Here is a 12542-nt window from a genome sequence, read left to right on the forward strand (position 1 = left end):
CTGTGTGAATATATATATGAATGTAAGTACATATGTATTAAGTACATATGAGCATTATTAAATTATGTAAATTCTATAAAAGTAATTGACTTACAGTATGTAACTTATTTAATGCTACGATTTTTGATTTCAAATTCAATTTCAATTTTCCCAAGAACAGGTGGATATTTCAAAATTGTTTTCATACCAATTATTCACCATATATTGGACTACATTGAGGCAAATTTTCGAAGGGATGGAAATAAAACTGTTGAATCCACAAATATTTTAATATCAAAATATTGCGAATTGCACGTTACATAATTAATGCTACGGGGGTGTGATCGGTTCAATATCTTGTCAAACTTCAATAGCTGATTGAAATCGTCTGTGCATCTAATCCACCAACCTTTCGGTTACGCTACGGTCGATGTTTATTAACTTTTCTGTGATGACGGTTTGGCGGGGAGCCATGCTTGTCGGTTTTGGTGTCGCAACCAGACGCTGCAGTGTTTTTGGGCTATGCTCAATCGAGTTGAAGTCAATAAATTTGAATGTCCAGTCCAAAAGCTTTGCAATATTTGTCTAATATCCGACATTTTTCAAAATAAATCTCTGATAAAAGTCAGTCTTCGTTGTGAATTGCCCAAGATTTATTTCTAGCAAATCAAGGTAAACCTCTTTGGTCATGATCCCATCGACGCACGTCAGTGCTACTACCCGATGGCAACATATACTGCCCCAAAACCTAACCTCCCTGCAGAATCTGGAAAGTTTCACACCAGGATTTGGCTGTACCCATGGCCTAGATTTATTTATCTCGGCTATGTTCGATAGTTTGTCTCAGAAATCAATTTCTTTAAACTTCTTTGGTATAATTCTGAACTCTTACCGTTCCATCTGAGCTAAAAAGTTGAATTATGGTGTAATTTGAGAATACAAATTTTTTCCGGTAGACATGGGATCATCTTCCCTTTGCATTGCCCACGCCAAGCGTTTCTTGTGTTTGCTCGCTGAGGTGTATGGTGTGGAATTTCGAATTTCCCCAGATATTCCTACGAATATCAGCCTGTGTGTAATCATTTATAGGTGTTGATCAGTAAAACGGTCACTTTGCACATCTCTCGCAATTTCTGGCGCGGACAGACAAGAATTATTGTCACTGTGTTTACAATTGCCCCGTCAGCGTGTGGAAGGTTACTGGGCTTTCGACTCTGACGATGACAATTCACCACAGCTCCTGTGGTTTTCCTTTCTTCGGCGAACCTTGGAACAGATGCTGTGTGTATTTTAAATTGTTTCCATATTTTCCTTAAAGTTAGGCGTTATTAATGGAGGGAGGTCACGTTTTCAATATTTTTATACTGAGAAACGGTGTCCTTGGGTATTTATTTATTTTAATTCGTCAGATTATTTTCATTTCTAGCAGACATACTACAGAATTGTTTATCCCTACGAAACTCTGCCCTGCACTTAGGAAAAACGGCAAATTTGCACCCGTTGTGTATCGTAGCATTAATTATGGAACGTGCAATTCGCAATATTTTGACATTAAAATATTTGTGGATTCAACAGTATTATTTCCATGCCTTCGAAAATTTGCCTCAATGTAGTCCAATATATGGTGAATAATTGGTATGAAAACAATTTTGAAATATCTACCTGTTCCTGGGAAAATTGAATTTGAAATCAAAAATCGTAGCATTAAATAAGTTACATACTGTATGTTCCTGCAGACGTGTTTAATTATCTCGTCAGACAAGAATCGATACATTTTTGGGTAGTAATATACATACCCCGCAAGTCCAGGTAGCTTGATGAGCACTGCTGATAAGAGAGTTTCTTCTCACTAGTGTACAAACGTTGAATTGAGACAATTGGTAAAACTGGTCTGGAAAAATGTGTCTGCAATCCAGTCACAACATGCTTAATATGCACATGCAAATATGTATATATGTTTATATGCAAATGCATCCTTCTTTTCTGAGGAAATAACTACAATTGTAATATATGAAATCACGTAATTGGGACCCGACATGAAGCATGCGATCGATTTTTGGAGAATTTTGCCCCTTTACCCTACGGTGTGACCTATATGCCCCACGTTATATTTCACATGGGCAGGACACGATGCCTCGACTCAGCTCAAATCGATCACGTGCTTTTTGCACTTTCCCCATGCATAGATGGTAGGTATTTATCCTGGATTGCACGAATGCGTTTTATGGCATATTTTATTTTACTCCCATCAGAATTTATGCCAATGCATAAATTGGTACATATTGACTAGTTCCTTGTCGACACAATATTTTCTATCAGTTACATAAATACATAATTCGGTTAAAAATTCAAACTGGGCTTAGAGTTTACATACTTGGGATTTTTACTTCGAACAAGGATGTACTTATTTATATGTACGAGGTCAAAAATAACAATACAAGTTTGTATTCCATTTTTCTGGAAAAATTTAAAATGATCAGAATGGGAATTTATCTCATTTTATGACCAACTCATTTAGGCAGTTTCATTTCAAATCCCGGGTGCTTTCTCTCATTCCCGTTATTTATTTCTCCTCCTCAGAAACTTTGGTTTATACGCAGACACGCACAAATCAATAAATTTATCACCCTCTCACATGTTTTCCTCCCCACTAGTTGAGCTTCTCGCTAACCTTCTTATGTACATGGCGAGTTTTTCCTTAATATTTATCAGTCAAAACTTAGGAATCTTGCGTCTAGTGTTTCTTTTTAATATTTGCATTAATTCCCTATTTCTACCTTGCAATGTTGACGGCACAGTTCAGGACTGCTGAGGAGATTACGAGGGATCGCTTAATTTACGCCAAAGAGAGAAAAAGGGTAGTAGAGGTAAATAAGTAAATACACATTTAAAAATCCGGCAGAGTCATATATTTATGTACTCATGTCTGTTATTAATTTTGTACAAATTTCTAGTGTTTTTCATGTAAATTAACGGTTGATTTTTCAATACCACAACATTACTGGTTAGTAATGATTTAATACCGATTTTCGTAGAGTGCGCAGAATTTCTGCACTGTAAAAATCCGATAAAGTCACATATACACATATAAATGTACATACATATTAAATAAACATATCTATACTTACATAAGCCATATCCGTATTGATTTGGTAGTGATTCCCTACCAGATTGGTAATGGCTTGCTTGTAGTTTGTAAATTTTTCAATAAGATAACATTACTAACCGGTATTACTGTGCCGATAGAGTGAGTACATACGTATATATGTACATATGCACGTATGTACATATGTACATACTCCGGTCAGTAATGATTTACTTAATACCAGTTTTTAAGAGTGTTTGTAACTGAACAAATCAAGTATCTAACAAGGGAACCTTAAGTACTGTCACCTCTCGATTTCCTTCGGAATAAACTTAATCAACAGATAATTTAGTGAAACTAAAACTTTGTCATAGAACATGCGGTGCAAAATCGCGTTTTCGCGAAATATTTGGCGAGAGCTGCACCAAACCTGCATTTTCCCAATGCTTTTAACATAGCCCCAGCCTTTCGATTGATGAAATGAACTTTATAGAATCTTAATAAATTATATTTGTACCTGTCCGCGTAATTTCAGCCGATCACTAATATGCACAAAATGATGCAAAGATTCGCAAATTTTTTGCAAATTGCGAAAATCTGAAAACTTTCGTAAATTTTGAATTTCTTCGTTTTTTTAAATTCAACAAATTTATCAGCTTAACTGATATAAAATATATTTTTCTTATTGCAAAAAATTTGCAAAAATTTGCAAAAACTGAAATTCGCAATTTGCATGAAAATAAGTTAAATAACCAATGCTAGTCTATTTTTACGCATTTTTCTAAATTATTTGCGGTATTTATTGTTGCAAGTTGCAAAAACTTAAAGTGTGTGCAATTTTTTAATTCAATATGTAGAATTTTTTGCAATGCTTGCATATTTTAATTGTTCAACGAATTTGTTTTTCCTTTATTCGCTCATACCTACATATATGAAAATTTTTGAGTTTCTAGAAAAAGCAAAATTTAAAAATTCTAAGCTTCAATTTTTGCAAACTTTTTTCAACAAGAAAAATATATTTTATATCAGTTAAGCTGATAAATTTGTTGAATTTAAAAAAACGAAGAAATTCAAAATTTGCGAAAGTTTTCAGATTTTCGCAATTTGCAAAAAATTTGCGAATCTTTGCATCATTTTGTGCATATTAGTGATCGGCTGAAATTACGTGGACAGGTACAAATATAATTTATTAAGATTCTATAAAATTCATTTCATCATTCGAAAGGCTGGTGGCTATGTTAAAAGCATTGGGAAAATGGCAGGTTTTGGTGCAGCTCTCGCTAAATATTTCGCGAAAACGCGATTTTGCACCGCATGTTCTATAACAAAGTTTTAGTTTCACTAAATTATCTGTCGATTAAGGCTATTCCGAAGGAAATCGAGAGGTGACAGTACTTAAGGTTCCCTTGTAAGTCTTAAAAAGTGTATAATATGCCACTGTAAAATATCTGTGCATACTTGCGTTACATACTTATTTGTATTGAACAATATTCCCGCGTTGACAAGTTTATAGATAAGACGCGCCCGCATATTGTAAGTGTCAGAACGTTTTAGAACAGCAAAAATGAATGCGTGAATCAAATGTAATGCAACTTTGGTAGAATACTAAAGATGAACATGCCGAAGTTTTTTAATCCTTCAGTTGTCACAATACCCCTTCCGTACCCGTGGAGAGAAGACTTTGTTGCACACCTCTAATGAGTGGTTTGCCACTCGCTTTACCAACTTCTATGACGGTTTTCTCCATAACCCGCCCAAAGGTTTTCGAAAAACTTGGTGTCCTTTTTTCATAAGAGTATTATTTCTTCATTTATCGCAAAAATCTTTCAATGGGTCGACACTGAGGTGCCCCTGGAGCGATGTTTTTTTTCTCCACAAAATCACCTTTTTTCCTGGAAGGTACATACTTTGTCACTACTTTGTTGTTGTGGCACGTAGCCATGTTAGGTCAAAATAAAACGTGTTTGTTTTTGATAGAGGGATTAAATCTCTTGATGACAGACTCTTTCAAATAAAGTTAAAAATTGAAATTCTTTGTGGAAGCGAATGGATTTGAGACCTTCCCATTTTGGTCGAAGTCCGGCCATTTTATATATTTCATTTGAAATTTTGCTTAGCTTTGAATTTATATTTCGAACGAACGTCATTTTTACTTCCACATGAGTGTAACTTTACGCGATTGATGCTTCGAGGTGAACGGGAAAGTAGTTTTCATCATCCACGAAGACAAACTTCTGGGAGTCGTTTTCAACATTTTCTCAAAAAGTTTTGGAAAATTTGTTTCAGCTCCAGCTTTTCATCGTCGTTGTATTTTGGCGCGGTTTTAATGTTATACGCTTTGAGGCCCATGTAATTGGCTTTGATCTTGCGCAGATAGGTTTTTGAAATTTTTAGTTTTCTGTTTGCAGCCCTCATCGCAGCCATAAAATGGGGTAGCCTCTAAAAGATTTTTTCACGTTTGTCGTCAGTGTATTAGTCTTCAGGCAGACAGGTTGCCCAGGGGAAATTTTAGATTTTGAATTTTTACGATCCTTAGATATGTCTAGTGTATGACTAATTTTGTCCGGGGCATCCCTTCAAGAATGAAGTGGTCAGGAGCCCTTTCCCGATTCGAGAAAAATACTTTTTTTACCGAGTGGCGAACTAATTTTTCCACTTCCTCCAAATTTTGTGCTGTCGTTTTTTAACGGAAAGAGATAATCAAATTCTGTTTTGAGTTTTAGAAAGCTTATCAAATTTGCCAAGTTTTATGCTTTTTTACATGTCCCAAATTAATTTTTAAGTGGTTGAAATAATAGGGGGAACCTTGACACTTTCAATCAGTGACCAGTCCATACAAAGAACAAGCATTCCAATACTTTATATTTTTCATAACTGCTCAAATTTTAATCCATTTTCCAGTAAACATATCACTTTCCAAAGTTAAGAAGATTTTCGGGTTTAAACAAGATGAAAACCTATTCAGAATAACTTTATGTATAAATTGCTTAGCTTACCAATAACACCCTTTGCTTAATAAAATTTACAAATTGGTCCAATCTAAATGAAGACTTGACGTATGTATGTACATACAGACCAGGAAGCAGATCATTAGGAGTGAAGGTATATAGGAAAAGATGGGCATTAGGTTAGCCTAATTAAGCTAAGCAACTCACCATGGAGGTCTCCCAAAGTATGCGTACAAATTTGGAACAAACTAATATAATTTGTATTAAATTGGCAACAGGCACAATCTGCCAATGGTCAAGTTTAGCAGAGATATTGGCACAAAAGGAGGAGTGAATGCACCCCATCGGCCTACAAAATTTAACATTTTCCAAATTAGCTTCGCATTTTCCTCTTTTTGAATGTAAATGTCTCCGCCAAACCTTTGCATTGCCAGATGTATACAGCTAGTTTCATTTTGCAAATTTCATCCAAATTAAATTTCTAATTAATTGGTACTAGTTTGGTCCAAATCTGTGAGCATACGTTAGGAGACCTCCATTGTCAAATTTGTAGTGTGTAACAACGAACATAACATAATCACCTATAGAGTAATTCGGGTCACATCACCATGGTGGTGTGACTTCAATTCGTGCACCAACCTAAAATTGTGGGTTGGATGCATGCACGATTTAATATTTTAAGACTTCTACCGGCCTTGGAACTTCCAGAGTTTAGCCATCACATGACTATGTTCCTAAGTACAAAAGTTATTACCGGTAAGTAAATTATTTTTGGCATTCAGAAACGAAAACACATACGTAAAAATGATAAAAAAATAAATTAGTAACCCTAGATGTAAAGAATATTTTCATATGAGACAATCATTAGAAATAAATAATGCATTTTACGAGGTACTCGGCAGTCTTTCATTTCGTGTGCATGAAAAGAGATGTACCTCTGTTCATGAATTTAGATCCGACCTCATTAAAGATGTTATAGACACTTACTCATTGCACCTCCAATATTTATGTTTGATTGAGGAAAATTAACTAACTGAAAATAACCCATTAATTGTCTGCATTTTACCAACATCGTTTGAGGAGACCAATAAGGACTTTTATATCATTTCATAAGGAAAGCAGTAAATTATATCGATTCAATATAATCGTTGTTTTTCCTTCATATTCAGCAATCCCAGAGGATTCAGTCTGAGGGACCATACCAAGAATAAAGCTTTCAGTTGCAACAAATTCCGTGCAAATAGTTGAGAACAAGAAAAACAACAATATGGCGTCACAGATAAGGACAGAGGAAAAAAGTGTGCCGTTTTTCATCCTTCCATTTTCAGCTGAATGTGCGACATCGCTAGAAGTTTTGAGGAGAAATCATATCGATGCTTTAGAATTGATCAAGGGTAATTAAAATTGACTTTTTCCTATTTCTTTCATTAACTGTGACAAATTGATGTGAAGCTAGTGTTAAAAGGTTGAAATTTATTTAATGCGACTCTTACATAAATATGAATTTTATGTTATATTTAAATATTTGGCGAGGAGATAAGTAATTAACATTTCTAAATACTTAATTATAGGAGAAGAGGAGCTGGCATCTTACTGTTATACAGCATCTACATGCTGCTTACACTTCAGCCAATTCCGTTCAATAGTAACTGGGGCTAATCGTACGGAACTTCTCAATGCTCTCCGGGCAGAACCGTTCTGTTGCAGCAAAACGGACGATGTGATGAAGCTAAACAGTGAGCCAGAAAGTAATGGACCAACCCCACTTTCGTTTCTTTTTTCTGGAGCCGGGGCAGAATTTTTCCAAATGGGCTTAGAATTGTATCAAACGTGTCCAAGTTATCGTAGCCACTTCGACGATATCAATTCCCAACTCATGGATCTTGACGGTATAGATCTCCTTCGATGGTTGAGGGATGGCGAGGAGATTGCCCTCTACTCGCTGATTAGCATATTTGCCTTGGAGTACTCCCTACTTCAACTGTGGGCGGATTGGGGTGTAAGACCCACTTTGTGTGTCGTTGGACATTCCTTTGGCGAACTTGCTGCAGCTGTAGCTGTTGGTGGGCTGAGCCTTCCAACCGCAGCTCGATTGGTCGTGTCTTTGAGACAAAGTGTTTTGAGGAATGTAAAGCCGGGACGAATGCTTATGGTATTGGTTGATGAGGAAACGACCAGAGCCTTATTAAACAGCTTTTCCCAACGTAATGCCCCTCAAAATACACTCGATGAAGATGCTATTGACATTTGCATAATCAATTCCACTAATAACACCATTGTTCCGTAGACACAATCCAAAAATTTGCCAACTTCTTAGCCTCTAATTATATCACGAAGGCCACAGTAATTCCTGGGGTTTTTCATCCATACCACTCTAGGTACATGATTCCAGCTCCCACTGAGCTTCTTGTAGATCTTGAAAAATTAGAGTATTCTAGGCGTCATGCTGGCGTAAAGTACATCTCATCGGTGTATGGAAAACCGATGGAAGCATCAGAAAATTTAGTTGCATCTTACTGGTTTCAGGGGTTGCACAAACCTGCGCAATTTATTGGCTCCGCCAACTCCGCGGTTACCGTTGGTGGCCGTTTATTTCTGGAACTTAGCCCGCAACCAATCCTGACCGGCTTGATGAAGAAAAACTGCCCTGAGGCAAACTTTATTTGCATTCCTTCACTACGAAAAAATATCTCCAACTGGCGTACAATAATAGAAGCTGTTGCAGCTCTATATTTGCACCGAATTGAGGTTGACTGGGCAAAGATATGGAATAACTTGAACGATAATACAAACAAACGTGTGTGCATCAAACCCGTCCCACATCTCTTGCCAAAATATTCACTTCCTAACTGAGCCCCTTTTCGTTTCAACCTACAACACAACCTACATCACGGTTATTCACTCACCAATAAATTTATATCTGACGAAATCGGCTTCCCCCAGAAAGTTTGGCATCTTCCGATCTGTCTCTGGGTATTGTTAAAACTTTGCTTTCTCCTCAAACTACTTCATACTTAATCTACTACAGACTAATAATAAAAAACCGTGGTCATACCAACCCAAGATCTTATCATTACATAGCTGAACATGTAAAAACGGCCTTTGTCGATACACGGCAAAAACGCCCGTCGGTATTTCAGTACGGGCGTATCAAAAATCGCATTGCGAGCCATCCGTACTTAAATTTAAATACATTCCTATTTGCACGGAGTACGATTTAGTTCGGTTAAGCACGGATGGCTAGCAATGTGATTTTTGATACGTCCGTACTGAAATACCGACGGGTATTTTTTGCAGTGTATCTAATAATACATAACTCGATGTAATAAGTAGAACAAAATAAACCTAATAATAAATTTGTTTTTCCTCACGAGTTTTCTCAAAGTCGGATTCTTATAGAAATATGGAAATAAGGCAGCACAACTTTACACAAAAAATATTCATACATCCATTAAACGGCTTACATCCCATGCCATACTCGCAAAAGCTTAAATAAATAAATCAATGATAGAAATTGCTAAGACACGGTTTTACATACCTTCCTGAATTTCAACGAAATCAGAGACCTTCCTTCAGCCAAAAATTTCGAGGATGCCACAAATCCAGGCGAAGCCATAGTAAAGGTTGAAACTGTCTGAAGGAACGTTGGTTGTATTGACATTGACCACGTATTTTCAAAATTTCAACCACATCGGAGGGTTAAGCTTCGTACCATCGGATTGTTTTGTATGCCTGTATCAAGGGAAAGTTGTAACACTAAATTCAATTTAAAATTCTGTATTTAGTCATATGTAAATAGCCAAAACCGAAAATGGGACACCGGGTTTCTCGATGACGGAAATCCCAGGGGCACAAAACAATTTCCGTACAACTCGAATCGAGCTTTTTCTGTAATGTCATAAACCCATGGTTTTGTGTTTTATCGATTCTTATTACATACTTAGCATGCCCAAGGTAACTGTAAATGAAATGAAACGCTGTAGCTTCAACAGTTTTTGTGTTACAAGTTTCTAGTAAATTTTAGTGGAAAGCCTGTTAAATTCTGAGTAGAAAACAATTTTTGGTTCCCGAAATTTCCTACTCCAACATTAATTCAGAGCTGAAGACGCGGGTCATAGAATTTTTTAAAGCTTTCACACTTCTATGGGGCTTAGAACACACCTTTGCCCCTAACTTTGAACATTTTTCAGAATCCAGGGATTTAAATACAGTCAGAAGGATGGTTGATTCCGAAGTGGAGATAAAGTTCAGAATTTAGTTTTTTAGCTACGCTTGGATCATTTTTTCCACTATTTGGTGATGCTGAATCCAGCTGGGTGTTCCAATCGATTCCATTGAACTGGATCTCATTGAGGGGATGTATTACCAACTCAAAAACGTATTTTAAGAAATTTGATCCACCTACCTTCCCCATTTTCAACGAAATGTAGAGGAATCACCCCAATTAGCTCCCAGCTTCCAAAACCATGCCAAAACCTGGATAATGGGACTTTTTGACCATTTGTCTATACTGGGGGATGTCTTGGACCGATTTAGCGTAGATTAGGTCAAGTCGTTGGTTAAAAGATTGTTCCGATGTGAAAATCTCCTCATTTGTAAAAAGAATACTGTTCACTTTTTTGGAGCGTACCGCTTGATTCATTTCTTTAGTAGGGATTTCTTTCAGGGTTTGATCAGGAGATGGCAAGTACCACATTTCAGTAAGAAGCTATGAAAATAGCTACTTACAGTTAACTTGGGCGTACTGTGTATATAATAAATACGTCCGTTTTATAAGAAATTTAACGTAGATTACGAAAATCATACACATTTTTTGTTTGCACATTTTGTTACAAAAAGCTTACGAAAAATTGAGCAAAATTTCTTTCATGTAGATCATAATTTTGTCAAAATTTTAAGCCATCAAACTTGAAAATCGTTTGAGTGCGAAAAAACACGATCTCATTGTATATATCTATCTTAATAAATTTCCTTAGCAACAAAAAAAATTCCTAAGCAACATAAAAAATTTCCTTAGCAACATAAGTAAATTTTCTTAGCAACAAAAAACCTACAGTGCAGACTTGATATAGCCCGAGTCAGGCGTAAATCTGTTTTCAAATTAAAATTTTGAAACTTCGAATTCTTCAATTAAGAGCCTTTAGTAACCCATATACCAAAATTTATTCACTATCACTAAATGTAATCGGCTATCGCTAAATTTTTGTTAGTGCACACATATTTTTCTCGCTGGTCACCAGTATGGACCATGACCATAACTTTGAAACGAGTGTATAGTTTTTCCTAAACCTCCCAGGATATTAACCTAGTAATATTAGACGCAACATATGTAAATTCAAGCCACGCGGGTGACTAGGTTCGTATACATTTGTTGGTTGCACACATATTTTTCTCCCTGGTCACCTTATTGGGTCTCCCAACAAGGTCCTCCAGATGAAAATTTCTCTTATTTTACTTCGTATTCTTCCATTAGGAGCTATTGCCAACTTGTCTACCAAATTTCAGCTCGATTTGATGAATTTAAAAAATTGGTATGGGTCACCCCATCGGGTCTGTCCAGGTGAAAATGTGTCGAATTTCAATTCATATTCTTCCATTGGTAGTCATTAACAACCTATGTACCAAATTTGAGCTCGATTGGATAAGTTTTAAAAATCGGTATGGGTCACCCCCTAGGGTCCCCCCAGATGAAAATTTTTGCAATTTTACTTTGTATTCCTTCATTAGCAACCATTATCAACCTCTGCACCAAATTTCAGCTTTCTACGGCAATTTTGAAATATTGGTGCATAATACCCCACCCACCTATATGACCCCCACCGGTCAACCACTTGACCGATTTCGCCCATCTTCGAACTTAACTCCTCGTTTGACCCATACTACATTTGTGCAAAATTTCAAGACAACATAAAAAACTTTACTTAGCAACATAAAAAAAATTCCTTAGCAACGTAAAAAATTTCCTTAGCAACATAGAAAAATTTCCTTAGCAATATAAAAAAAATTCCTTAGCAACGTCAAAAAGTTTCCTTGGCAACGTTAAAAAAATTCCTTAGCAATAAAAAAAAATTCCTTAGCAACGTAAAAAAGTTTCCTTAGCAACGTTAAAAAAATTCCTTAGCAACGTCAAAAATTTCTTTAGCAACGTCAAAAATTACTTAGCAACATAAAAAATTTCCTTAGCAACATAAAAAAAATTTCCTTAGCAACGTTGAAAAATTTCCTTAGCAATATTAAAGCATATCCTTAGCAACGTCAAAAAAATGCTTAGCAACATATACAAGATTCCCTGGCAAGGTAAAAAAAATGCCTCAACAACTTAAAAAAATTGCTTAGCAACGTCTAAAAAATTCTTTAGCAGCATCAAAAAAATTCCCTGGCAAAGGTAAAAAAATTCACGTGGCCCGTCTTTAGGACGGGCTTATAGGCTCGTTATTCATAAAAATTATAAAAATAGTAATCTGACCCACCATCCGGATTCTGTGATTTATTCGGCGTAGATTGGTTTGGTAAAAAAAAGTGAATTTCTT

The 12542-nt window shown here is 36.1% G+C and overlaps 1 protein-coding gene across 1 annotated transcript; it reads left to right on the forward strand.

Annotated features, from left to right (window-relative positions):
• Positions 1-2639: 2639 nt before the first annotated feature.
• LOC118437022 (reducing polyketide synthase swnK-like) lies at positions 2640-9382 on the forward strand. Its single transcript, XM_035855776.1, has 3 exons — positions 2640-2846; positions 7182-7406; positions 7584-9382. The coding sequence occupies exons 2-3, from the start codon at positions 7280-7282 to the stop codon at positions 8297-8299; spliced, it is 843 nt and encodes a 280-aa protein (XP_035711669.1). The 5' UTR covers positions 2640-2846; positions 7182-7279; the 3' UTR covers positions 8300-9382.
• The last annotated feature ends 3160 nt before the right edge of the window (positions 9383-12542 follow it).

Source organism: Folsomia candida, unplaced genomic scaffold, assembly GCF_002217175.1.
Source record: "Folsomia candida strain VU population unplaced genomic scaffold, ASM221717v1 Fcan01_Sc011, whole genome shotgun sequence".
NCBI lineage: Eukaryota > Metazoa > Arthropoda > Collembola > Entomobryomorpha > Isotomidae > Folsomia > Folsomia candida.

Coding starts and splice junctions, on each gene's coding strand:
- LOC118437022 (XM_035855776.1), top strand. CDS start 7,280: ATGGCGTCACAGATAAGGACAGAGGAAAAAAGTGTGCCGTTTTTCATC. Junction 7,407..7,583: donor TGCTTTAGAATTGATCAAGG/GTAATTAAAATT, acceptor ACTTAATTATAG/GAGAAGAGGAGCTGGCATCT.